This window comes from Lithobates pipiens, unplaced genomic scaffold, assembly GCF_037356315.1.
Source record: "Lithobates pipiens isolate NorthernLeopardFrog02 unplaced genomic scaffold, aLitPip1_a1.2 Scaffold_8, whole genome shotgun sequence".
NCBI lineage: Eukaryota > Metazoa > Chordata > Amphibia > Anura > Ranidae > Lithobates > Lithobates pipiens.
In genome coordinates this window covers 156,168,884-156,195,864 of record NW_027507903.1, presented here as the reverse complement: position 1 = coordinate 156,195,864, position 26,981 = coordinate 156,168,884, and the positions used below count along the sequence as shown (strand labels likewise).

General features: G+C 41.9%; 1 protein-coding gene across 3 annotated transcripts; it reads right to left on the bottom strand.

Annotated features, from left to right (window-relative positions):
- Positions 1–1,400: 1,400 nt before the first annotated feature.
- Positions 1,401–26,981, bottom strand: LOC143963425 (uncharacterized). 3 transcript variants are annotated; one of them, XM_077473054.1, is made up of 10 exons: positions 26,776–26,981; positions 21,980–22,098; positions 19,945–20,035; positions 16,731–16,888; positions 14,953–15,123; positions 14,796–14,835; positions 13,803–13,942; positions 10,536–10,682; positions 6,755–6,872; positions 1,401–2,676 (listed from the first exon to the last, which is right to left on the bottom strand). In XM_077473054.1, exons 4-10 carry the CDS (start codon positions 16,830–16,832, stop codon positions 1,517–1,519), a joined length of 1,878 nt encoding a protein of 625 aa, XP_077329180.1. In that variant the 5' UTR covers positions 16,833–16,888; positions 19,945–20,035; positions 21,980–22,098; positions 26,776–26,981; the 3' UTR covers positions 1,401–1,516. The 3 variants fall into 3 exon arrangements, with proteins under 3 accessions (XP_077329180.1, XP_077329181.1, XP_077329182.1); XM_077473055.1 differs by having other exon boundaries at positions 16,731–16,858; XM_077473056.1 differs by lacking the exon at positions 16,731–16,888.

The window sequence follows — 26,981 nt, the reverse complement described above, 5'->3', positions numbered from 1 at the left end:
GCAAAAATTAAAAGCCAGCAGCTACACATACTGCAGCTGCTGACTTTTAATAGGACACTTACCTGTCCTGGAGTCCAGCGATGACAGCACCGCAGCTGATGTTTCCATCAGCTGTCGGGTGCTGACACAGCCATTGCGTGTATGGGAACCTGGCAGTGTAGCCTTACGCCTTCATGCCGGGAACCCTACTGTGCCTGCATGAGGCTCTGCTCCTCTCACCTACTGGCCCAGCGGCAGGGGAAGGAGGAGGGAGCCGAGCTGTGGCTCCTGGAAGTGGGAACAGGATACCTGTCAAAAACAAGTATCCGCCCCCCTGAAAGGTGCCAAATGTGGCACCGGAGGAGGGGGAGGAGACAAATGAGCAGACGTTCCACTTTTGGCTGGAACTCCGCTTTAAGGTGACTTTTTTTTTTTTTTTAAACATGAATACTCATTGTTAGGTTTATTAACAATAAGCTAATCACAATAAATATATATATTTATATATAAAAACTTTAAAAAGACTATAGGTTGCCTTTTATGAGAACCTGTCACCAGTTTGGTTTTTTTCATCTGCAAGCTTATCTAATAAACTAAAAATAGAGCAATCTGATGTATGTCTTTAATTAGGTTTTTCCTCTGAAATTAGTGTCAGATCTTACTAAATGTCAGCTCCCAGCCTTAGGTTACAGCTGCTGCAAAGCTTCCCGTTTACACTGACAGCAGGAGTGGTGTTCAGATAACTTTAATCAAAGTACTGTTATGTATACAGGTCAAGAGATTCTTTCTGGGGCCATCAGGGCTGTAATAATCCTGCTTTAATTACAGCTGTCTTCACACTGCTCCTGTTGCACATCAGAACTTTGCAGGGTGCCACAGACAACAAACCCAGCCTGCGTAGCCTGTTCTCCAGCTCACAGTATCAGTGGTTTGCAGCAAGCCCTGGCCATTACTGCAGACAGGCATCTCCTGAGAATAAGTCTCTCTAAAGTTGGCGGTGTCACCCCACTTACACACAGGTCATGTTGTTGCGCCCCCCTGAAAACTGCTGATACTGACAGTACAAGTTGTTCCTGTCATTGCGGCTCCCATTTCGGGAGAGGTGAGCTGTAATGAAAGTACTGGTTTTCACACAGCCCTGACAGCTCCAGAGAGACTCTCTCTGGGCTGCATGATAACAAGACTTTCATTAGAGTTGTCTGCAAGCCAGTCCTGCTGTCAGTATCAGTGGGAGGTTTTGCAGGCAGTCATAACATATCAGTAGGCAAAGCCAGCATTTAGTAGAATCTGACACTTCCAGAAGTGTCAAATTCCTTCAAAACTTAAAATTAGAAAAAGGGAAAAAAATAAAAAAAAATAAATAAAGATTGAACTATTTTTCCTTAAAATTTTTGAATAATAAAAAAGAACTGGAGACCAGATCTGTTTAAATCAGCTCTCTTTATTCAGATGCAGTTTAAATATAATAAAAATGTATGTCGATAGATCACATAATTTCCAGTTCATTTTTTTTCACCGGGAAAATAAATATGGAGAGTTATTTTACTTCAAAAGTCTTGATTCTGTGTGTTTTCTGATGGGAAATAAGATTAGAGTTCTGGTTGAAAGTCCTGCCACATATAGGGCATTCAAATGGTTTTTCTCCTGTATGCGTGATATGATGTCTCACCAGATTGGAGCTACTGGAGAAGCCTTTTCCACATACTGTACATATATATGGCTTCTGACCGGTGTGAATACTCTGGTGTCTAATCAGACTGGAGTTCTTAGTGAAGCACTGGCCACATTCTGAGCAGATATAGGTCTCTCCTCTCGTGTGAGTCTTCTGGTGCTCTGCAAGAGTTGAGCTTCTGGAGAAGCCTTTCCCACATTCAGAGCACACAAAGGACTTTTCTCCTGTGTGAGTCTTATGATGCTCTACTAGGTTGGAGCTCCTGGCAAAGCACTTCCCACAGGCTGTACAGGCAAAAGGCCTTTCTCCTGTGTGAGTCCGTTGATGATCAATGAGGTTAGAGTTCTTAGTAAAACTCCTTCCACATTCTGAACAGACAAATGGCTTTTCTCCTGTATGAATCCTCTGGTGGTCCACAAGAGTAGAGTTACTGGTAAAGCGCTTTCCACAGTCCAAACAGGCAAACGGTCTTATTCCAGAGTGAACTCGTCTGTGAGACTGAAGATGGGATTTTTTGGCAAAATATTTGCCACATGCAGTGCATTCGTGTGTCTTTTCTCTTACCGAGTGTAGAATAGGTTCTGACTGGCAAGCTTCAGAATGTTCAGAGTAGGCCAGGTTATGGTTATCCTTTTTTATGGTTTCGGTATTATCTACCCCATCCAATTCTCCATTTAAGCCCCTATCCTCCTTTCCGAGCTTGGAATCCTCTGTTGCAACATGAGTATCGGCTCTTTGTATAGGACTGTATTCCTGGTCACAGTCATTGACAGGAGCAGGTCCTTTAATTGAGTCTTGCTGCTTTATAGAATAAACAGTTGGGTCTGTGAGATCCTTCTTTTTACGTGAAGGAAATTCATTCGATATGATTCTCATAGGCTTACTCTTTCTTTTACTGATTTTAGTTTGTTCTGGAATTTTTGCATCAATATCAGACTGATGGTTTACATTTTCTTTTTTAACTGAATTCAAGCCAATGACAGTGGTGGTTGATTCATTAAGACGATTCTGGATGACAGATTTGCCTATGAAAAGAAAATCAATATTAATATTCCATGCATAAAAGAGATGTAAGCAGCAAATGCTTAGCTGCCGAGCTGTTTAAATACATTTGTGTGTGTGTTAAAATTGTGTAATATTACAAGTGTAACTCCACATTTTTAGTAAAAACTTACATTTGTTAAAACTTAAAAAAATAGTTGCCTTTATATACAGCGGGTAAAATAATAATCAAACACGTCACCATCTTTCTAGGTAAATATATTCTAAAGGTGCTATTTACATGAAATTTTCACCACATTGGTAAACCCATGCAATCCATACAAAGAAACCAAAACAAATAAGCTCAGAAATTATGGTACTGTATGTGTAAAAAAAAAAAAAAATGGAATGACATAGGGAAAATGTATTGAACACGCTAACTGAAATGTGTTTAATACTTCGTACCCTAATCCTTTGTTGGTAATGACAACTTCAAGACGCTTCCTGTATGGAGAAACTAGTCACATGCATTGCTCAGGTGTGATTTTGGCCCCACACAAACAGTCTTCAAATCTTGAATGTTCTGTGAGCCTCTTCTATGAACTCTGATCTTTAGTTCTTTCTAGGGGTGCAACGGATTGTCACCGATCTGTGATCCGATCGGGTTGCCCTGTTCAGATCGGCACACGCCGCGATCCGCGGCCTCAGCCTTAGGAAAGGCCGTGGCTTTGGCCTAGCTCCAGGGCGGCGGCCATCTTGGTGCACCTGTCGGCCGTTTACAATGAGATCGCTCCGTCAAATGACGGAGCGATCACTTGTAAACAAACCGGCATCACGATGACGCCGGTTCCTCTCTCCCCTCTTTGTACAGATCTGTGGAGGGGAGAGATCGGATGGCAGCAGCGCTGTGGGCTGTATCTGTAGTGGCCACAGCGCTGCTCTGTGACAATTGCAGTCACAGCCATCCCTCCATACTCTGCCAATACCCTGCAATACCCTGCCAATACTCTGCCAACACCCAGCCAATACTCTGCCAACACCCAGCCAATACTCTGCCAACACCCAGCCAATACCCGGTAATACCCAGCCATGCTCAGCCATATCCAGACAATATTACAGTAGGGGAGATGACGTGGATATTACAGTGGGGGAGATGTATATTACAGTGGGGAGATTGTGGGTATTACAGTGGGGACTATATGGTGGTGGCATTTTCACAGGTTTTTGCAAACTCAATTATTATTTGCTGATCCGAAAAATGATCCGATCCGTGACTCTGATCGAGGAACGATCTGATCCGTGAGTTTTTTGATCCGTTGCACCCCTAGTTTTTTATTGGATTAAAGTCAGGTGATTGGCTGGCCCATTCTATTAGCTTTTTCTTTCTTGAAACCAATTTAAAGTTTCCTTGGCTTTGTGTTTGGGATCATAGTCTTGCTGAAATGTCCACCCTCGTTTCATCTTCATCATCCTGGTAGATGGCAATCTTTTTATCAAGAATGTCTTGGCATATTTTTCCATTCATCGTTCCTTCAATGACAAAGTTTGCCAGTACCGTATGCTGAAAAACAACCCCACATCCAAACTTCACTGTTTGTATTGGGGTGTTTTTGGGGTGATGTGCAGTGCTATTTGACCTCCAAAAATTGGTGTATATAATATGGCATCCAAAGAGTTCAATTTTGGTCTCATCTGACCAGACTATATTCTCTCGGTATTTCACTGGCTTGTCTAAATGTTGTGCAGCAAACTTTCTTCAACAATGATGGGGAGGGTGCATACTGGCTATGGCAGTTGAGTGGATTACTTATTGTTATATTTCAAACAATTGTACCTGCTAATTCCAGGTCTTCCTGAAGCTCTCCACAAGTGATCCTTGGCTCCTGGACAACTCTTCTGATAATTCTTTTCACTCCTCTGTCAGAAATCTTACAAGGAGCTCCTGGTCATGGCCTGTTTATGGTGAAATTCTGTTCTTTCCACTTCCAGATTATGGGCCCAACAATGTTGATTGGAACATGCAGAAGTTTAGAAATCCTTCTGTAACCAGTGCCATCGGTATGTTTTGAACAATAACATTGCAAAGGTCTTGAAAGAGCTCTTTGCTTTTACCCATCATGAGATGTTTCTTTTCTGACACCTTGGTAATGGGACACCTTTTTATAGTTGAGACTGAACCAGCTGATATTAATTTGCACTGACAAGAGACAGGATTGCTTTTCAATTACCGACACATTTTAGCTGGTGTCTTGGCTTTCCATGCTTTTTTTATACCTCTTTTTCTTCATCCGTTCAATAATTTTTCCCTGTGTCATTTCATTTTAATACACATTACTTAACTTCCAAAAGTATTTGTTTTGGTTTCCTTGTATGTATGGATTGCATGGGTTGTTACTGACACGTGGTAAACCTTTCTTGTCAATAGCACCATTAGAGCTATAATTTACCAGGGGCGGCCATCCATTGAGGGCGCACAGCGCCCCCACTCCTATTCATGGGCCCAGCCCCTTGCATGATGCGGGAAGCATGGATTCCAATGGGGGTGGGCGTTTTTATGAAGCACCTTATTAGAGCCAGAGGCCCTAATAGGCTTCAAAATAGGATGGGCTTGGAGCGCAGAGAATGCGAACAGAGCCCACCCAGGTGTGTTACAACAGCGAATGAATATATGCTATTGTAACACTAATCCTCCTCCCGGCCAATCAGGAAGCGGGTTTTGAGACCCATCAACCGATTAGGAGGAGGGGAGGAACTGCAAGGTGAAGCCGCCGATGGAGGAGAGGACACAGGGCCGCTGCAAACTGCCCTCCACCCACCTAGATGGGGTAAGTGCCGGACAGCGCAGGGGGGGGGATGGGTGTTTGTTTGCCACCCCTCCCTAAAAAAACAAAAACACACCAGCCGCCACTAATATTTACCTAGAATAATGGTGACATATTCAATACTTATTTTACCCACTGTATTTATTAACCTTTTTCTGGCAAGTTTATGTGTGTTGACTGATTAGCTCTTTTAACCCTTTTGAAGCCATTGTTTCTCATTTTGTGACTAAAATGTTTTTTTTTTTTTTTTTACATGAAAACTCACTTTATGCTTCAAAACATTTAAATATTTTCTGGAGGCAAAGACCAGGTACAAAATAGTGCAATTTTTTTATGTCACATGATATTCCCTCTATTTTTAATCACATCTATATTTTCATGCCAGGCACCACTGGTTTCCAATTGTCCAACAAATAAAATTCAAAACACTAACATCTTTCAAAGCTACATCACCAATCTTGCCTTAATATATCACCCAAACCACTCTCTCCACTCCTCCCAAGACCTCCTGCTCTAAAGCTCTCGTCTCCTCCTTCCACACTCGTCTCCAGGACTTCTCCAGAGCTTCTCCCATCTTCTGGAATACTCTACCCTAATTTGTCTGGCTATCTCCTACTCTTTTCACTATAGGGCGATCCCCAAAAATGAATCTCTTCAGGGAGGCCTATCCCTCCTCTACCCAACAACTGAACTTTAAACTCTCGCCTTAGCTCACCCCTCACAGTTATTACCTTTTGTACCACTACTTCCTCCTTATAGGATTGTAAGCTCTCTGGAGCAGGTCCCTCACAACTCACTTGTTATAAATTATATTGTAATTGTACAGTCTCTTTTTATAATGTAAACTATTGACGCTATGTAAATAACAGCTTCTGTATATGAGCCAAAGCACTAGAAATATGATAAGAACTATACTAGCCACCCTAAAAATATTCAAGTAAAGAAAGCATTACTTCAAGGGGCATATACCACTTGAGAATTATTTTTACACTGAGGATTACAAAAAATGCCAGGAAAACTACACAACGCATCCTGAAAGACTGAAGGCTTGCTTTACACACCATAAGGCTAGAGACAACTGTTTTCTGGATCATGCGTTTATAACAGGGATATGCAATTAGTGGACCTCCAGCTGTTGCAAAACTACAAGTCCCATCATGCCTCTGCCTCTGGGTGTCATGCTTATGCCTGTCAGAGTCTTGCTATGCCTCATGGGACTTGTAGTTCTGCAACAGCTGGAGGTCCACTAATTGCATATCCCTGTTTTATAAGGTTAAACATGTAAAGCAATTCCTCTTACCAATAGTTTCCTGATTATGCACACGGTCCATTGTCACATCCTTAATAAACTCCCTATAACCTTTTAAATATGCTTCCATTGTGGAATATACGTCAGCATCTTCAGATTTTACTGTAATCTAGAATAAAAATCAACAGTTTTAGTCAGAAAAAGAAGTCCTGCTAGACGTAAATAAGACTTAAAATAAATGCCTATACTGTTTAAAATCCAGTAATACACTGCTTCACCCTGCTCTTCACATGCTCAGTTCTCTCCATTTTTAGGCACTGCTGAGTTTGTAGAGGCCAAAGTGCTGACAGGCTTAAAGCGGAATATAACCCTCCTCTCCTTTACATTCAAGGAAGCTTCTTCTGTTTGCTCTGCAACTGCCATGGTGTTGCACATGTGATCAGTTTTTACACCATCATCTGATGGTTTGACAGTTTGGTTGAGGAAACAAGCAAATGTGACAGTTAGCAATCCTGGAATGTAACTTTTTTGAAACCGTTAAATCAATGAGTTTAGTTCCACTTTATGATTTACTGCTGTTCAGGGGTACTGGGCTTCAGCAAAATGGAAGCCTCCAGCAAGAAGAAACAGGAGCAGTGCTGGAGGCCAATTCACAGCATGCACTCATTTTGGTGGTGTAATTATTAATGTGGAATGTATGTTCGTTGCTAAAGAACATTATTTTTTGTCAAGTTGCTATGGGTAACGTTTTGAATTACAGCACAACACGACACTTTTCTTGTTATATGTCTCAATGTTAATAATACCAGTAGATATACACTATAGTGCATAAAAGATCACATTATTCACTTTTAACTGCTAGACATTTTTCTCCAGTCTTAAATTAATTTATAAGGGATTGACTGCATTTTGCAAAAAACTCAATCAGGTGCAAGAGGAAAATAAAGAATTTGAAATGGTTAAAGTCAGCACAGCTTAAAGCGAAGCTCCACCCAAAAGGGTGGATCTGTCTCCTCCTAGTTACCCGCCGCCACTTCCGAAGTTCGCCACCCCCCCCCCCGCTGGGCCATTCACAAACGCAGTGCGGTTCATGTGCAGTAGGGAACCGGCTGTGAAGCCGCAAGGCTTCACGACAAGTGCCCCCTTACAAGTAACGGCGGCGGCAGCACCCAAGAGTCCATGGAAAAAATCAGCTGCGGTGCCAAGATCACTGGATTCCTGGACAGGCAAGTGTCCTAATATTAACAGTCAGCGGATAGAGTATTTGTAGCCGCCGACTTTTATTTATTTCTGAAGGAGCCTGGACTTCCTCTTTAACTTCATTCACTAAGCCAAATGAAAATTCAATTCAGGTGAAAATAAAGCCCTACTACTTTTTTTTTTTTTTTTTTAACAGTTATTCAAAACCTGCTTCTCCCTTCCTCGTGGTCCAGTTCTTGTATATTTATAAACGGGATTGTTCAGCTTCCGGTTGCCGTATTCATGAGACCAGAAACTGCAGTGTACAGTATCTGAATCTGAGATTGTGTGCAGATACTAGAAACATCTAAAAGTACTGCTTTCAGGGTAAGTACTTATGTCAGGCTAAGAAAATCTATGCTCTATGGACTGACTAATATCAGGGTTTCTGAAGCACAGTTCCTCCAGAGTAAGGATGAGTTCAGGCGTGTTCGCATATTCCACGTGCAGAGCCCGCCAGGAAGTCGGCGCTGCGCTAATCACAGGCAGTGAGACATTGCCCAATCTCTGCAGCTGCACATCGAGACAACAACATCTCACTGCCTGTGATTAGTGCAGCGCTGCGCCGACTTCCTGGCGGGCTCTGCATGTGGAGTATGCGAACACGCCAGAGCTCATCCTTACTCCAGAGGTTGCTAGGGCTTCCTTGAGCAATGAGCAATTTCTGCCTCTCAGATAATTTCCACTGACAACATTGATCTTTTTAGCTATCTGTAAGGCCCCTTTCACACGGGACGGATCAGTAATGATCCACCCCGTGATGATCCGCTCGCTCAGCGGGGATCATTCCGTTATCCCCGCTGAGCCGGCGGCGGACAGGGCGGTCCTGGCACACTGTGCAGGGACCGCCCTATCAGATCTCCGCTCTCCTCTATGGGGGATCAGACGAGCACGGACCGTCTGTCCGTGTTCATCCGATCCGCTCTGCAGACGGATAGAAAAATAGGATTTTCCTCCGTCTGCAGAATCGGACAATTGCAGAGGCGGACAATAGTGGGCGTCTGTGGATGTTCATCCGCAGACACCCGCTATCCCATAGGGATGCATGTATGTCCGTATTTCATCCGCAAACGGATGGATGAAATACGGACATACTGTCCGCATGTGTGAAAGGGGCCTAACAGGGTAATTCTTCCCAATTACACACTCTATTTTAGGCCCTAGATGCCATCACATGGCTCCTGGGAGAAGTTATGTCAATATCAAAATGCCTTGATGGGCAGGTGCCAGTCTCAGGGAGCGTGTGTTCCTAGGGAGGCTGCATTTTCATACTGATAAAAATAGGTAATACCCACAAATGATACTGAGCCTCCATTATTGAAAGAACTGACAGCCACTGAATAAAATAGGCAGGCCAGAGATAGTTATGCATAATGAGGAAAGAGCTAGACGAAGTTAGATATTCTATAGTCAGGAGATTAAGTGGCCTCTATCGGACTTGCTGCAGTTTCTAATGCACAATTTGCATTAGAAACTGCAGACTAAGCAACTTCAGTAGAAGAGAAGAGCCTGTACAAGACCGAAAGCATCGCTAGAGTTCAGCTTTACCTTAAAGTATAACTAAAGGCAAAACTTTTCGTTTAAAGCCCCATACACACATCAGATTTTCTGCTGATTTTTTTCCTTCAGATTTAACAAAACCATATAATATGAGGTCAAACCTTAGAAGTTTGAATTTGTATGCAACCAGGCAGGCCCTTGCACCACATGGTTTTGGTAAATCTGAAGACAAAAATCAGCAGAAAATCTGATAGTGTGTATGGGGCTTTATTTTTGGATAGAGTGGAGATGGATTAGAACACCTTCAATTTTTTTTGCTGTCTGTGCCATGGTTAAGGAGATTCATTCTCTCTGTTTGTCCCATTTACCATTATCATTGAAAGTGAAAATAAATGAAAATCCCAAATTTTGGGGTGGTACATTACATGTTGATTGATGGAGGCTTCACCTCCCTCTTTTTCTAAAACACGAGTTGGAGGGGCGTGACACCACCTGTGACTGCCAGAAATCCACCCACACCATGTTATTGAAAAAATAAAGATTTAATAACAAATATATATTTCTACAACAATTTAAAACAGTTTATTGATATTAACTTATTTTTATTTTGTATTCCAAAGGCAGTTTTTTTTTTTATTTGAACATATGACCAGAAGCAAAGGACTAGAAGCTTCTCCTGCTTAATTTCCCTGCAGACAGGCTGGGAAAGACCTGGGTCATGTGTCAGCTGCATATTGATTAGGAAAAGGGTACTTAGATGCTTTTTTTTTTTTTTATTAAAATAATTAGAGTGCCATCATCCATACACAGAAAGTGAAGCGAAAATGTAAATGAAAGTGTGTTTAGTATCACTTTAATTTGCAGGGATTTCTGCTCACTTCCTGTCTGGCTATGGGTTAGGAAGCGAAGGGAAAGACACAGATAGCAAAAAAATGGACAGGGGGTGCTTGCTTAATCCAAAATTAAAAAAAAAAAAAAGTTTTTCCTATAGTTCTGCTTTAAGTTTTTCCAGAGCAGTTACATGAAATACTTGTTACAAAGTCTGTTCAACAATAAGACAATATGCAATCCCTGCATGTGTATAGATGCTCACCTTTTCAGTAACTATTTTAATTATTTTGTTTGCCAATTCCAAGATAATCTTCACTCTGCTTCTTTCACATAGCATTGAGTTACGATCTTCATCAGATGCATGATTGTTGCCTGTGAGCTTCCCACCCTTCTTTACAACAATATTATCCTAGAATAGTATGAAACAAGTAGCATGTCATGCAGATTTTGCACACTCTTATAAAAAAAAAAAAATGCAATAGTGATAAATGGTGTGCAGTACAAGACCATGTCATGCTTCTATTACTTCTTACTTTTAGAATTCTAGAAAAAGCTTGTGGTAGAAATTCTATATTAACAGGTTAAAACTTAAAAAAAATCAGAGTCAAGAGATTCAGGCCCCTTTCACAATTGTGCGACCTGAAAGTCCTGCGCAACTTGAAGCGATGCCTGTAAAATCTTAAAGTCTATGGACCTCAAGTCGCATTAAAGGCGGACCAAAGTAGTGCAGTGACTACTTTGAAGTCACCCAGATATCATATCTGTGCTTTTTTCGGCCACTGCATCTTTGGAAAGGGTCAGGGACTTTTAACGCAAAATGGTGCTTTTTTGGTTCAATATACCTCAATGGAGAAGCTGCAGAAAATAATGTAATGCGTTTTTGCAGCAATTTGTGTTTTTTAATCTGCCCAAAAAAAATGCAAAAAACGCAAATTGCAGTAAAATCATGTGCGCAAAAATCAAAACGCACAGCAAAAAGGCACCGCAGAAACCGATCAAAAGCAAAAACTGCATAGGTGTGTACCGAACCTTATGCTGGTCTCACGGATCAATTTTCAGGTGAGAATATTCAGATGAAAAATCTTTGTACATTCGCTGAATAAAAGAATTTTGTTTGAAATTTTCACTTCATTTCTGAACAAAAACCACATACACTGTCTGAAAATTCCTTTGACCAAGAAGTTTTCTATTCTTTCCAAATTTTCCCATCACTGTGGTTGAAAATGAATGTCAATTTGACCCACTTTTTTTTTTTTTAAGGTTATTAACCGATTAATCAAAACAATAATCGGCCAACTAATCGATTATGAAAATAATCGTTAGTTGCAGCCCTACATGGCATGATGGTCCACCTTGACATCCATCTGGGAAAGCATGTTCTATTTCTTGCCAACCACAGCTTATATGTGTACTAGATAGGCATGGTGGTGAGGGGTAGATAAATTAGGTATGTGTCAACAGTTCTTACTAAGTGGATTTGTTTCCAATTAGATTTAACATGTCCTGAAATTGTAAATCTGATTGGTGGCTATATTCTGGTTCTAGAAAAGAATCTACTGAAACTTTAGGTCTTTAGGCCTGATTCACACCTATGCATTTTTTTTAGTGCTTTTTGCATTTTTCAGATTTGCACTACAGAACATGTTCCATAGGAAACCATGGTAAATGGACTGTAGTGCAAATCTGCAAAATGCAAAAAGTACCAAAAATGCATAGATGTGGGTCAGGCCTTAGTGTCCTGTAGGTGAACTGAAATGTTTGCCTAAACAAGAGACAACATCTGCAGGACCAATTAAAACTGTGATAGGACTACAAGCTTTAGATCGTAATTTCATAAAGTGCGATTACTATTCATGAGCCGAATTTAACAGACTGGTAACATAGACCGCAAACGTGGTACAGGCAAAAGCCTGGGTAGCTGCCTATTATTTTTTTTTACTAATGTAGAACTTAAACTACTTATTCGTTTTTAAAGTAATATTAAAGGTTTTTTTTCATAAATAGCAAACATGTCATACTCACCTGCTCTGTGCAGTCGGGTCTCTCACCCCCTCCCTTCTGCAGAGTGCCCCCAGAGCAAACAGCTTGCAATGGGGGTACCCAAGGAGGCTCGTTCCCGAGCCACCGCTCTGCATATCCATTCACAAACAAGGTTTAGCACTCCTACATCACAAAGATGTCAGATAACATGACACATTTAGGCTGATTTACTAGAACTGGAGTGCAAAATCTGGTGCAGCTGTGCATCGGCTTCTAACTTCAGTTGTTCAATTAAGTTTTGACGAGAAACCAGGAAGATAATTGGTTTCTGTGCAGAGCTGCACCAGATTTTTCATGCTCCAGTTTTAGTAAATCACGCCCACTGCGATTACCCCCTACTTTATCAAAAATAAATTATTGCCAGAGGCATAAGCACGTGTTGCCTTTTCACCTCCAAGACTATAAACAAGAATGCAGTCACAATATCTGTTAATGTGACAGTTAATTCATCTCCATGGTTAGATTTACATACAAATGAGAAAGTTTGTTAAAGGCTAAAGTAAAGTAACTTGGAATTTATTTTCCTGATGATTTATTTGCTGGCTGTAGACTGAACAATATCTACTTGTCTCTGAGTAGCTTGTTGCAGTACCTGGACCTACTGTAGTCTTGACCATATACCATCAGTGGCATTGTCAACCCTCATCCTTTTCTCCATAGAAGAGAAGGATCAAGACCTAAAGAGAGGTTGGAGAATCTACCCGCGCCATATCAAACATAGCTAACATACTCCTTTGCCCCTCCAACACATAATACGCTACCCAAAATCTGTAAAAAAAAAAAAATTACGTTGGTAGCATTAACATCTGTTACCAAGCTTTATATGCCAGCCTAAGGCCAATTATAGACAAAGCAAATTTGCTTGATTCCCCCATCAACACAGACAGTGTTGACAGGGGAATTCTTCTTGCAGAGCCATTGTGTTCTGCTAGCTGGGCAGGGGGACGCAGTGATTATTGCTAATGGTTATAACACTAGCAATAATCGCATGTAAAATCTGTGAGGCTGGTTGTACCCAAATTGATTGATCAACTTGGGTACGTTCAGCCTGCCCATACATGGTTTGAATCTCGGGCCGGTTCAGTAGGATTTAAACTGTCTATGGCCGCCTTAAATTATTGTTTTAATGTTACTAGCATTAGATAGAAAAAAAGCGTTTGATGCAGCGCTATAAAATTGGTGCTTACAAGCTTTAATACATTACAAATCCCATAGTCAGGAGCTGCACCTGATGAGTCCAGAAGTGATGTAAGTGCATGCAAGGAAGGCACGTCATCACACATGTACACATGTTGGCAGATGCTAATAAACTCATATGCAACGTCCTAGTGCTTGTGAGTACTTTAATATATTTTACACACATAAATTATATATTATATTATATATGTATTGTACACACAGCTGATAATAGGAAAGTGGTTTTTAAAACAGTACAGAACATTAATGCATACTTTACAAAATAATGTACCTTGGTTTCCTATCTGCTCACCTCTCCAATCAAGAGATAAATAAATTCCAGGGTGTGAGTCACAGTATTTCCAATCATTTGATTTTTGTCTTTGGTCATCTTGTTCACCAAGTTGAACAAGTTTGTTAGATGTTCAGATATATCCTTAGGCTGTGTGTTACCTATACAAAAATATAAGCTTTTTAAAAACGGGATCATATATATCAACTTTAATGTGCCTCAATATACATTATAAATAAAATGCTGATTTTAATTTCTGACATCAAATTCTACTGCTAAAAGGAAACATTTAATGAAGAAATAGGTTTGTAGGATGCCATCACAAACCTTGTGCACACACATCAGACATTCCGACTTTACGGTTTGCTTGCTACATGCTTGTTTTGGGCCAGTAACTCTGACTAAAACAGAACAATTGATAAGAAGTGAGAGAGTTGGGGAATAGCCTGTACCTTTATCAGGGTTGCCCAGAGTCCTAAATCCTTAGACAGGGGATGTGAGTAATCCCAAAATTCTTACATGTTGCTGCTGCTTGAATTTGTTTTGAATCTATTTTTCTAGACACACATATTCTTTAACCAAACACAAATAATTCCCAAAGAACCATGAGTTCCCCAAAGAAACACGCAGTAGTTCTCTCCTTTTGGGTTTGTGCCCCATGTGGTTGATATTTTAGATTAAGCTATCTCAAAGGATACAAGTCACTTTGCTGACAAATCATTAAGTTGAGCCACTCAGCTTGAGCTACTGATATCTGTAAACATCAAGATGTTTACAATGCTAGAATTACAAAAAACAATATCACATGAAAACAAGTTGTTCTTGCAGACTGGACAAAAAAGACTATTTGATCTTCTTTTTTATATTCAAATAATTAAAATATCTTAGTCAAAATCTTTTTCTTCTCTTTAGTTCTGATCATAATGATAGAGGAAATATGGACAAAAGCAATCATATATTCCCTTCAATTTACTATTAGTGTCACAGTACTAGAGCTTGATAGGTTTTGCTTACCCTCACACGTTTTCTCCAGGAAACCCGATGTTTCATAAAACTGTTTAACAAACAAGGATATAGTTTTAGAAAATAACAATTATGTAAGTGTATTACATCATAGCAGTGATTGGCGAGGATAGATTTTATTTGTATAAGATATTAGTAATATTCTCACCTCTTCAAGCTCATTTCTTATTTTATAGGCTATCCCTGCCAGCTTCTCTACCATGAGCTTGTTTTCCAGATTTAAACTGGGAATTTCTATGCTAGTAGAAGATTCTTCTGATGCAGATGGGTTTTCACTGCCCATGCCAGGCTTCCCATGCTTCTTCACAGCTGTGTAATCCTGAATAAATTAAGAAAAGCAGATACTGATATTTCCATTGAGATAACCTCTAAGTACATCTCTGTTTTATAAAAAGCCACTGACCATTCTTCATTGGCCTTTCAGCATCTGGACATCATGGTAAGATACTGCAGACCACATAAAGTAGACTGCACTGAGAATGTGGCAAAAAAGGAAAGAACCATCAGATTATATAACTGGGTACAATAAATATGAGGGCGTTTAGGGAGTTGCATGTGCATCAAAAGCAGCCTGCTTTCGATGAAGGCCTAGGCCAGTGATGGCGAACCTTGGCACCCCAGATGTTTTGAAACTACATTTCCCGTGATGCTCCACTACACTGCAGCGTGCATGAGCATCATGGGATATGTAGTCCGAAAACATCTGGGGTGCCAAGGTTTGCCAGCACTGGCCTAGGCTGTCAGTTTTCTATGATCGCACAAGATTTTCCAGAGCAAAAATTAGAGGGAGTGATTTTAACCATCATAAGGTAGCAGGAGAATGGCCTGTTGACTTTGCTGCATGGAGAGTATATGCAGCTTCAAAGGTCAATATCTTGCTATATAAACTACGATTTTATATTCGGATTACAATACTGTATGCGAACAACATGCTGTTTCAGGACCTGTAACCAGTTTGCAATACAGGAATTCATAGGAGCTTTTCTTACAGTATGTTATGTTATGTAATGCTACAATTATGCTTTCATAAAATAGTTAGATAATCCTGTGTATGGGCACACCTACATCCAAGCTGTCCTCAAAGTGTCAGAGAATGACAGGATGTCAAGAAGGTCACCAAAAGGCAGGCAAGAATCCTTTATTGCAGAAGAGACATATTATGTCCTTTCTGCAATAAAAAGCCTGCCGGTTGCCCTTTTTTTTTAAAGTCTGTATATAAAATTCCACTTTAATAGAATAAGAGTACCTTTAAAGTAGAAGTTCACCTTGGGAATTGTAAATTAGATTTAAACATAGCCATAGCTCTCTGTTTTAACCCTTACTGTGCTTTGATAACTATGTAATAAACCTATGAAGCTCCCTATGGTGCCCTTCACTCAGCACATTCTATGCATGTTCTCTGTTTAGCCATATTAGGACACAGAGTATGCACATTTAACCCGAAGTTATCATTTTAGTCATTACATGCCAACACCACATTATTATTTCAGTTTTGCAAGCTTGCCTACAAAGTTCAATCTCAAGGCAACCTAGTGGCAGCATATTAACACCAACCGTTATGGCCATTACAAAAGTAAAGCTTCCCAAGGAGACTATACAAAATACTGAACCTATAGATAACTGTACAGTCCTGCTGCAGGGAGGGGGGACAGATGCATGTCTATGGCTCTCAGCTGTGCACAGCTGAGATAGAGACAGTTGTTAATTAGGGAGCCAAGGTGGATTCTTGTTGACCATGGCATGGCTGCGCCCCACAGCTGATAGCAGACATTAGCCAAGCTATTGGCTGATTTTGGGTCAAAGGGGTTAATTAGTAGATATACTCCAGTAATTTAAGTATAGCCCCCAAAAAATTGCCTTTGCTTCTCTTTTAACATTATTTAATCATTAAAGATGTGCAAACATAAGCGATCACATTGACCTCACCTCTCCAGTAAGAAGGCACATAATTTGGAGGCTTAGCATCAAAAGCTCATCAGCGATTGCATGCTTATCTTCGTTCATCTCTCCTGCAATTTGAATTACCATCCAGGCATAGAAGGAATAGATTGCTCCTAATTGGAGGGAAAGCCTCACTTCAATGGCTGTAAATGAAAAACCAAAAAAAAAAAAAAAAAGACAGTTCTTGCTATTTAGTTTTACAATGGCCAGATTTACCAGTTTTAGTCTAAGTGCTATTAACAAGGTGTGCCCAATTTGAGCTGTGAGCTCCCTGAGAGCAGGAACTGTTAGCACAAGGTGATTCCGATGTCTGTAATGAATGAATATATATTATATATATATATATATATATATATATATATTTTTTTTTTTTTTTTTTTTTTTTCATACATACATACATACATACATACATACATACATACATACACACACACAAACTATATTATCAAAAGCTGTGGCGGAACTATGGGGCCCGCAGCAGAGTAGGGCCCAGTGAGTCGGCGTGCAAGTGAGCGGGCAGCGGATGAGCCACCGAGTGGCCATCTGCTCGGCACTCATACAGTCACACTGACTGTGCGAGCAGACGCAGCTGAGTGGCTCGGTGGGCGGGTGAGAGAGCGGACGGGAAGCTGCCAGCTGGGGGGGCTCGGTGGGTGGCCAATCAGAGGGTGGCATCATCTCTCACCGCCTGGCACCCACCCTGCATCCTGGAAGTTCCGCCCTCACTCACTGTGCAGGCAGAAGAGAGATTACATCATCTCTATGCTGCCTGACTCAGACTGGGACACAGGAAGTGACAATCCCCATTCCCCACCTTAGCAGGAAAGTGACAATCTACAACTTGTGGCAAATGATGTGGCAAGTGGGAAATCCGCAATGGGTGACAGGTGACGTGGCAAGTGGACGATCCGCAACTTGTGACAATCCACAATGGGTGGCAGGTGACGTGGAAAGCTGACAATTTGCAATGTGTGGCAAGTGACAATCTGCAACTTGTGGCAGGTGATGTGGCAAATGGACAATCCGCAATGTGTGGCAGGTGATAGTGGACAATTTGCAACGTGTGGCAGGTGATGTGGCAAGTGACAATCCGCAACTTGTGGCAGGTGATGTGGCAAGTGGACAATCTGCAATGTGTGACAGGTGACGTGGCAAGTGACAATCTGCAACGTGTGGCAAGTGACATGGCAAGTGGACAGTTTGCAACGTGTGGCAAGTGACATGGCAAGTGGACAGTCTGCAACTTGTGGGAAGTGGACAATCTGCAATGTGTGGCAGGTGATAGTGGACAATTTGCAACGTGTGGCAGATGATGTGGCAAGTGAACAATCTGCAATGTGTGGCAGGTGACGTGGCAAGTGACAATCTGCAAGATGTGACAAGTGACAACCTGCATCTGGTGGCAGGCGACGGTGGCAAGTGACACACTCGGGGCTTCCACTGATTCTGCATTATGGTGGAACTATTTCATTTTCTATAACAATGTAATAATAGAAATAATGTGTTTCAATCACCCTGACACCATAACAACCATGGTGCCGTGATTATTCGAAGCGTCAACGTCAGCCATTGCCCCGATAAGGGGGGGGGCATAAAACATTTTTCTATGGGGCCCTGTGATTTATAGCTACACCCCTGATCAAAAGTATTAGGACACCTGCCTTTGCACATGATAATGGCACCCCAATCTTAGTCTGTAGAGTTCAATATTTAGTTGGCCCACCCTTTGCAGCTATAACAGCTTCAGCTCTTCTAGGAAGGCTGTCCACAAGGTTTAGAAGTGTGTCTATGGGAATGTTTGACCATTCTTCCAGAAGTGCATTTGTGAGGTCAGGCATTGATGTGGACGAGAAGGCCCGGTTCACAGTCTCTGCTCTAATTCATCCCAAAGGTGTTCTATCAGGTTGAGGTCAGGACTCATCCATGTCTTTATAGACTTTGTTTTGTGCACTGGTCCAAATAATTTGGTGGAGTGGGGGTTATTTTTCAGCGGTTGGGCTTACCTGGTAGCCAGACCTCATTATTAGTATCAGACCTATATGTGAGCTGACTGATGCTGAGGGTTGTCTTTGTGCTGTGGGAAATTGATGCTGGGTGACAGGACAGAACACTTAAAAAAAAAAAAAAAAAAAAAGCACAAGCGCTTTGTTGTTAATGTTGTTAATGATCAAGCTTGCAGGCTCCATAATATCCACTAAATAAGACGCAGTGTATAGCCAATAAAAGGGCTGGACATTGCATCTGAAACATGTACTGCAGTAACCACACTTTTTACATACTTGTATACACATCAAACGGATATTGATAAAAACGCATACAAGCCTTTTTTTCCAGTCTAGATGCAAAACATATCCTTTAACAAGCATAAAAGTACAAGGAATCAGTGAAAACAATATCATTTTATTTGTCACTGATTTTGGTTATCTATGTCATAAAGCAGTGAAGTTTATGCACTACTGCAATAAATGAATACACTGTAGAAGTCTATGTATTTTATTAAAATGCAACTTCACCCCTGGGGTTATTCTTAAACAATAAACCCTAGGGTTACACCGATACTGTTTTTGTTACCGATGAGTGCCGATATTTTCGGTCAAGTGTTTGCCGATACCAGAACTGATACATTCGCGGTGAGATTTGAGCCCATACAAAATGAATAAGCTTGAATCGCACTGCAAACAATCACGTGCAATTTGAACTGGAATGCCGTGCAATTCCTGTCCGAATTGCATGAGGTTTCTTGCACCGCTCCTGTGTGAACCCAGGCTGAAGTCACTATGACAAGCCCGGGTTCACACAGTATCGCTGGGGGAAAAACACATGCGATTTGAACAGAAATCGCACTGCATTCCTGTTCAAATCACATGCGATTCTTTGCAGTGCAATCTGAGCCTATTCATTTTGTATGGGCTCAAATCGCACCGCAAAGGTATCAGTTTTGAGTATCAGAGCATTTGCATTAGTACTTGTTATACTTGGTATCAGCACCGATACCGGTATTGGTGCAACCCTAAAAAAACATTAACTGGTATGGTGGGTTGAGCTGACTGCACAGAATAAAAACAATGCAACGCCCCCCCCCCCCCCCCCCCCCCATAATTTGTTTTTCTTTATTGCATAAAGAGGGAAGTAGGCGTACATATAAATAAAGTACGTATAAAAAACTAGTGACGTTCCGCTTTAACATACGTTGACTTACATAAGACATCCTTGATTGGGAGATATCATGATGATCACTACTCATTGTGTCTTGGAAGTAGGACAATACCATACTTTTGTCTTCTGTGGTTCTGAAAACATAATAAGACAATAAAGGGTGTAAATACTACTGCTAATACAGATTACAATTAATAAAGCAAAAATGTTAAGAAAATTCTAAAGGAAACCTGGACTGAGAGAAATGTGAGTAGTAAATGCAGACCTTTCTTTAAAGCCCAACTCTAGAAAACCTGAAAATGATCCATTGCAGTGGGCTGTGCCCACACTGCATGGGTTGATTTAGCTCTAGGGGAAGAAAGAACCTTCTCATCTGTGCGGCTAGACTGGTCCTTGTAGCATCTTCTCCCACACTCTGCTGGTCCAAGGTCCTGTCCTCATCAAAACCAAAGTAGGGCCCATAGCCCTGCATTGGACATGATGGTGCAGAGGGACAGTCCACAACCACAGCGTGGAGGAGCAGAGGATCAGGTAAGTTAAAGAGCTACTCCTCTTTCATGGATGAAACAAGCCCTTTCAATGTGAGTGCAGCACCACCACAAGGAATGATTTTCAAATTTTTCAAAGTTGGGCTTTAATAATGGTAGCTGCTGTGCTGTCACAGTGACCCAATGGCATCAGTGCTTTCTAAGTAAATGACCTGAACAAGGATGCAAATCATAAGTCTTGATTTCACTTGCTGCATACTTGTTCCAGAACAGGGACTCTGATTGTTTGGTAGAGGGGGGATTATGGTGTGGGGTTGTTTTTCAGTGGTTGGGCTTGGCCTCTTAGTTCCAGTGAAGGGAACGTTTAAGGCATCAGCATACCAAGACATTTTGGACAATTTCATGCTCCCAACTTTGTGGGAACAGTTTAGGGATGGCCTTATACAGCCCACTTCCTGTTTCTTGTCTGGTAAAAAGGCTAGGCTTATGACATCATGCACAGCTCTCTCACTCTTGTGAGAGTTTGCCAGGAATGGAGGAGGGTGAATCATAAGAGGGCCAATGAGAGCGGCAGTGCTGGAGGTGTGCCTCTGTGTAAGGCTGGATTCACACCTACACATTTTTAGTGCTTTTTGCATTTTGCACATTTGCACTGCAGTCCATTTACCATGGTTTCCTATGGAACACGTTCTGTAGTGCAAATCTGCAAAATGCACAAAAAATGCATTGGTGTGAATCCAGCCTAAATCCAGGAAGTGAAAGGGCAGCAGCTTCAGCTGCCCACAGTTAAAATGGTTTCAGCCAGACTCAGTTGAAGGAGATTTCTGCAGCATATTTGGAAAGTATAGAATCACAGTGTATGTATGTATGTATGTATGTATGTATGTATATACACATACATATACATACATACACACACACACACACAATAATATGCAAGTGGTTTGAGGGAAGCTTCAGAATGGCAAAGAGGTTTTTATTACCAATTATGTGAACAGACTGCAGTTCCTCTTAAGTAATGACAAAGTTATTGCCGAATAAACAAGTCTGTAGCAAAATTGTAAAAATTTCTCAGGCCCATAGGGGGTGCACAGGTGTGAGAGGCGAAGTGGTTAAACAAAGCCCAGCAATGGCAGCACATAGATGCTCTCACTAAAAACATGTTTTTTCACCTTAATGCATTCTATGCATTAAGGTGAAAAACCTTTTGTGCTGCAGCCCCCCCCCCCTCCCAGAGCCCCCGTTTTCTTGCCTGATCGCTTCAGCGATGGGGATGAGCAAAGCAGCTCCAGTCGGTGTCTCGGGTCCTGATTGGAAAGATTGATAGCAGGGCAGCCATTGGCTCCCGCTGCTGTCAAATAAACCCAGTAACACGGGAGCTGGGGTCGAGTCCTGCTGTCTGTGTCAATGGACCCGCACAAGTGTCCCCATGAAATGCGAGTCTCTGAGGGGGCACCCAAGAAGAGGAGGAGCCAGATGCGCCGCCAAGGGGGCCCCAGAAGAGGAGGATCATGGCCCCTCTGTGTAAAACCCTTGTTATTTAAGAAGAAAAAAAAAACAAAGCTTTACAATCACTTAAAGAAATGTTACCTCGCATTTCAATCACGCTGAGAAATCAAGCTTCACGACACCAGCCAGGCGCTGTACCCCATCACTGACATGGACCAAGAGTACAACAGGTTCATTCTTGTCTTTGTACTCGTAGAAGCCTGTGTAAAGAAAGTTGGGTTAAAGGTGTAAAACATTAGTGCAGTAGGGGAATTATTTTGTACTCTGCTCATACACCACAGATATATTACACATTTTCATCAGTTGCTTCCATAAAGAAATATCCTTGTTAGGCCCCTTTCACACGGGACGGATCAGTATGTGCCCTTATAAAAGCTTTTCCTCTACAACAGCAAATCCTGACACATCATATCAATATTTATATGTGCTATGATGGGCACAAAAAAAAATATGGCTGCATATCACGTTCTGCAATATGAAATACTTCATTTTACAAGTAACACACAGTAAAAAGTGTCAGGTCTGACACTTTGGTGCTGCAGTCCTACATATATATATGTGTATATAGTATAGGCAGTTTACAACATATTCTTCAAACCACTATCCAGGGTGATGAGCTGCAACACAATGCTGCTGACATACGATGTCTATTGAAAAGAAAGCAAAGTCAGAACAAGTGGTCAGCTACTCTGTGAAACAGCGTGTTCATTTGTTCTGTGCAAATGGGGGCAAAAACAATTCGACTATTTTCTCTCCAGCTTGGTTGTTATTCTTCATAAAGAATAGAGTAAAGCGAGAAAATACCACAATATGGCCACTAGACGGCGCAGATATAGAAAATAAAAGCTTATTTACTATGATTGCCAGCTCCATCTAGTGGCTGTATTTTCTATATATCTATTCTGTATAAAAAAATATTTGACCTGGAGAGATGATAGTCTAATAATCTTTGTTTGTTCTCTAATTTATACAAAACAAATGTGTGTGCTGTTTTACAGGATGAATAGCTCTGCACATTTTTTGATAGATACACCAATTATTGTAATTTGGACAAAACTTTTTGGGAAGCTTTGGAATGATTGGGGAAATGTTCAAACTTGTGTCGTTTTTAATGCAGTGTGATTCTAGGGGCTTGTTACATTGTTGGTAAGGTTGAATGAAGACACCAGTACATCCAGTTCAACCTGTGGTGTGTGTGTGTGTGTGTGTGTGTTTAGGTCAATAGCAAATCCCAATGTTGTGTTGTTAATATGCCCATCTAAGCCCCTGGGTCAAATCAGATTTTGCACGATTTCAAAGTCCTGTTCAGTGTGAAGGAGGGCTAATAGTTTTTTAAAACTATCAATGCTCCCTACTGATACCACTGCTCATGGAAGAGAATTCTACATCGTTACCGCTCTGACAGTAAAGAACCCTCTACGCTGTTTAAGTTTAAACTGCTTTTGTTCCAATTTCAATGAATAGCCACGTTTTTTTTAAACTCCCTCCCACTGAAAAGGTTTTTCCCTATGTTAGGGTCACCAGTAAGGTATTTGTATATTGCTATATTTCCTCTCAAATGCCTACTCTCTAGAAATAATAAGTTCAATGCCTGTAATCACACCATGCGTGCAAACAGGATTTTTCAAATCGCATAGATCAGATGATCACTTTTCAGAGGTGGTTCAGTGATGGTTTACAGGTGTTCAGAAGGGGATACTGCCATCTCCTGATCACCCTTTTTTCTAGTCCCAAGGGAGATTTTGAATAGCAGCACCATGCCACAACTGAATTCCAAGTGTTTGCACTATGGTTGACGTCAATGGGCACATTTATCAAGCAGCAACACCTGCCAAACGTGCCAGGTTTAGAATTACCTAAAGGACCATCATATTCATTTGTAGGTAGCCAGGTCTTGGGGGGCTGTTAAAATGCAGATCAACTGTGCTTAACACCCCTTTTCCATCTGTGTGAACTTAGTCTGATAGTAATCTTTCATGAATACGATTTTAGGTTTTGTTTACAGGGGCATCCAGTAAAAATAGGTTGTTTTACCACCCCTCTAAAATATGCGATGCAGGCGGAGGGGGTAGTTCATATTGCTGCGGCTCCGTGCTTTGCTTTAGGCTCGGTTCATACTAGTGCGATGCGAGAACCCTGTGAATCCAGTGTGGGTTGCCGTATCGTGCCTAAATCGCACAGTGTTTCACACTGAGATCTGCAAACTGCTGGGGGTGTCAATGTAAAGTTAACGACACCCCCAAATCAGTTCGCAGATTGCAGTGCAAACTGTGAAATGGTGCAGGAATCGGATCGCATGGGCGTGAACACCCATGCGATCCGATTCCAGTGCGGACCAAAAAAGAAGGTCCTGCATAATTTTGGTGCGAATGCGATGCGATTTCAGTCATACAATTTGTTGATCTTCACAGTAATGCGGTGCGAATCACATGTGATGTCTGGCATCGCACTAGTGTGAACCAGGCATTAAATTGCGGCATACAGTGTGTCCGGTTTGGTAGCCAGAACCACAGTTGAGTGGTGAACTAAAGGATAAATAAAACTTTGTTTTTTTTTTAACCACTTGCCGCCTACCATATAGCAATATAACTTCAGCAAAGTGTGTCCATTATCCTAATCGGGCCTCATATAACGTGAGGACAACAAGCCAGCGTGCAGCACAGCGATCAAGGGTGCTGTGTGTCACTCTGTCACACCGCAACTCCAATTGTGGTATGGAGCCTCTGACAGCGGCTTCTTACCAGGTGATCAGCTGTAAATTCTCGGTTCACGTTGACAGGGAGAACCGATCAGCGGATCTCACCTATCAGGGGGGGTCTGAGTTGATAATCAACACCATGATCATCAGTGGAGCCACCATCAGGGGTGCCCATCAGCTGCCAATCAGTGCCCATCACCTGCCAGCCTGTGCCCCACAAAGAACGCCTGTCAGTGCCCATAAAAGTGCCAATTAGTGCCCATAAAAGTGCCAATCAGTGCCCCATTGGTAATGCCTGTCAGTGCCCCATCAGATGCCACTCAGTGGCTCATCAGTGTTGCCTATCCAGTGACACCTATCAGTGCCCATCAGTTTTTTTCAAAATTGACAGTCTTTTTTTGTTTATAGTGCAAAAAATAAAGAGATGATCAAATACCAGCAAAAAAGCTCTATTTGTGGGAAGAAAATGATAAAAATTTAGCTTGGGTACAGTGTTGCATGACCACGCAAGTGTCATTCAAAGTATAACAGTACTGAAAGCTGAAAATTGTCCTGGGCAGGAAGGGGGGAAAGTCCCCTGTATTGAAGTAGTTAAATAACAAACATATCATACTTACCTCCTCTGTGCAGTTGGTTTTGCACAGAGGAGCCCCGATCCTCCTCTACTGGGGTTCCTCAGTGGTGCTCCTGGCTCCTCTTCTCCAGTGGTCCTTTGGAGAAGCGCTCTCCCTCGGGGCACTTGTGTGGGCGCGCTCCTATGTCCTGCTGCTGCGTCTATTGACACAAACAGCAGGACTCAGCTCCACCCCCTGCTCCTATGTCATTAGATTTGATTGACAGCAATGGCCAATGGTTCCTGCTGCTATCAATCTATCCTCGTCCCTGTCACGGGAAAGACCAGGCTCAGATAAGTAAAAGGGGGGCCGATGCACCAAATAAGGTTTTTCACCTTAATGCATAGAATACATTAAGGTGAAAAACAACGAGGGTTTACAGCCCCTTTAAAGTGTTACTAAACCCACAACACTAAAATCAGTCTCTATATGCAGTAACGCATACTTGTTCTACTCACTGTGGAACCTAAGGGGTTAATCATCTGCATTGTGTAAAAAGACTGTTTCTGTCTTCTCTGATCCTCCCCTACAGTCCCCAATCCATCTCCTAATAGAACAAAGCCTTGGGGACAAGCTGTACATGCTCAGTTTGGTGTGTATTGCTAGAGAGTTTTTTTTTTTTCTTGGGAGGATGCATGTGATCAGCACAGGGCCAATCAGCACTGTCCAGAAAGAGGGTCAGGGGTCCTGTGGTCTCATAGGACAGTCAGAGCAGAATAAAAACTCCACCTACAAGCTTTAACCAGACACTGATAGAAGTCATAAGACTGCTTTATTGCGCTGATGAGAAAGGGTATTTAGCCATTTATATTTACTAAAGATAATTTCATTTCCATGTTGTGTGTACTGTGGGAGACCAGATTTAGTGAATGCAGGGTCCTGGGTTTAGTGACACTTTATTGTAACGCACATGGTTGCGGGGGGATTTTTCTAGGTTTCAACAGACGCTCAGGAGGCAACAGATCACTTTTCAGAGGGACAGTTCACAAAAGCGCACATGTAAAGGAGCCCTTAACCTAGATTCACACTGATGCGGTCAGTGCGTCCTACCCATTCATTTTAATGGCTTACTGTACCTGTGGGAAATGGTCCCTGACCCTTTTTCTAAAAAGCACTGGCAGGGCAGCCATAAGGAACCATGTGCAGTAATACATAGCCAAAAAACGGTGTTTTCAGATGCATGGGGGCGCCATTAAGAAATAAGGACACGTCTGCTAAAGAGCAACGTGTTTTGGCTGCAGGTGAACGCGCAATTGACCCCCGCAATAGTGTGAACCTAGACTTAGTGTACACAGGCCCTCCCTTCCTGTCCCGTCACAACTGACACTGGAAGTGAAGTGAATGTCCCCTATGGGGACACAGATAACTGAAGAAAAGTTTTAGCCAATGTTCCTCTTTAATATATTACGTCCAGAAGGAGGAGAACTCTCCAGGCACCTTCAGCCATTACATTCTAGTAGGAGGTCTATAAATGACGTGTCACCATTGGAATGCACACTATAGCAGACATGCACTAAGTGAATGAATAGCAGGCCGGCAGGTGTTAGATGAATGTCATACTGTACCTGGCCGCAGAGGCCGCTGTCCCCGCACCGGGGCAGATCACCGGCTCAGCACATGGTCACAGTCTGCCAGCAATCATAGTGATCAGTGACCAGGAGAACAAGACATAACTAGAGCCCCATATGTGCTCATAGGCAATAACAATACTCCCCCAGTCCCTCCTGTCTGTGTAGCCCACTAGCCATCAGGCGAACCTGCATTGTAATGC

Coding starts and splice junctions, on each gene's coding strand:
- LOC143963425 (XM_077473054.1), bottom strand. CDS start 16,832: ATGGTAATTCAAATTGCAGGAGAGATGAACGAAGATAAGCATGCAATC. Junction 13,943..14,795: donor CCTGGAGAAAACGTGTGAGG/GTAAGCAAAACC, acceptor ATTTTTGTATAG/GTAACACACAGCCTAAGGAT. Junction 6,873..10,535: donor TTAAAATAGTTACTGAAAAG/GTGAGCATCTAT, acceptor TTTTTATTCTAG/ATTACAGTAAAATCTGAAGA.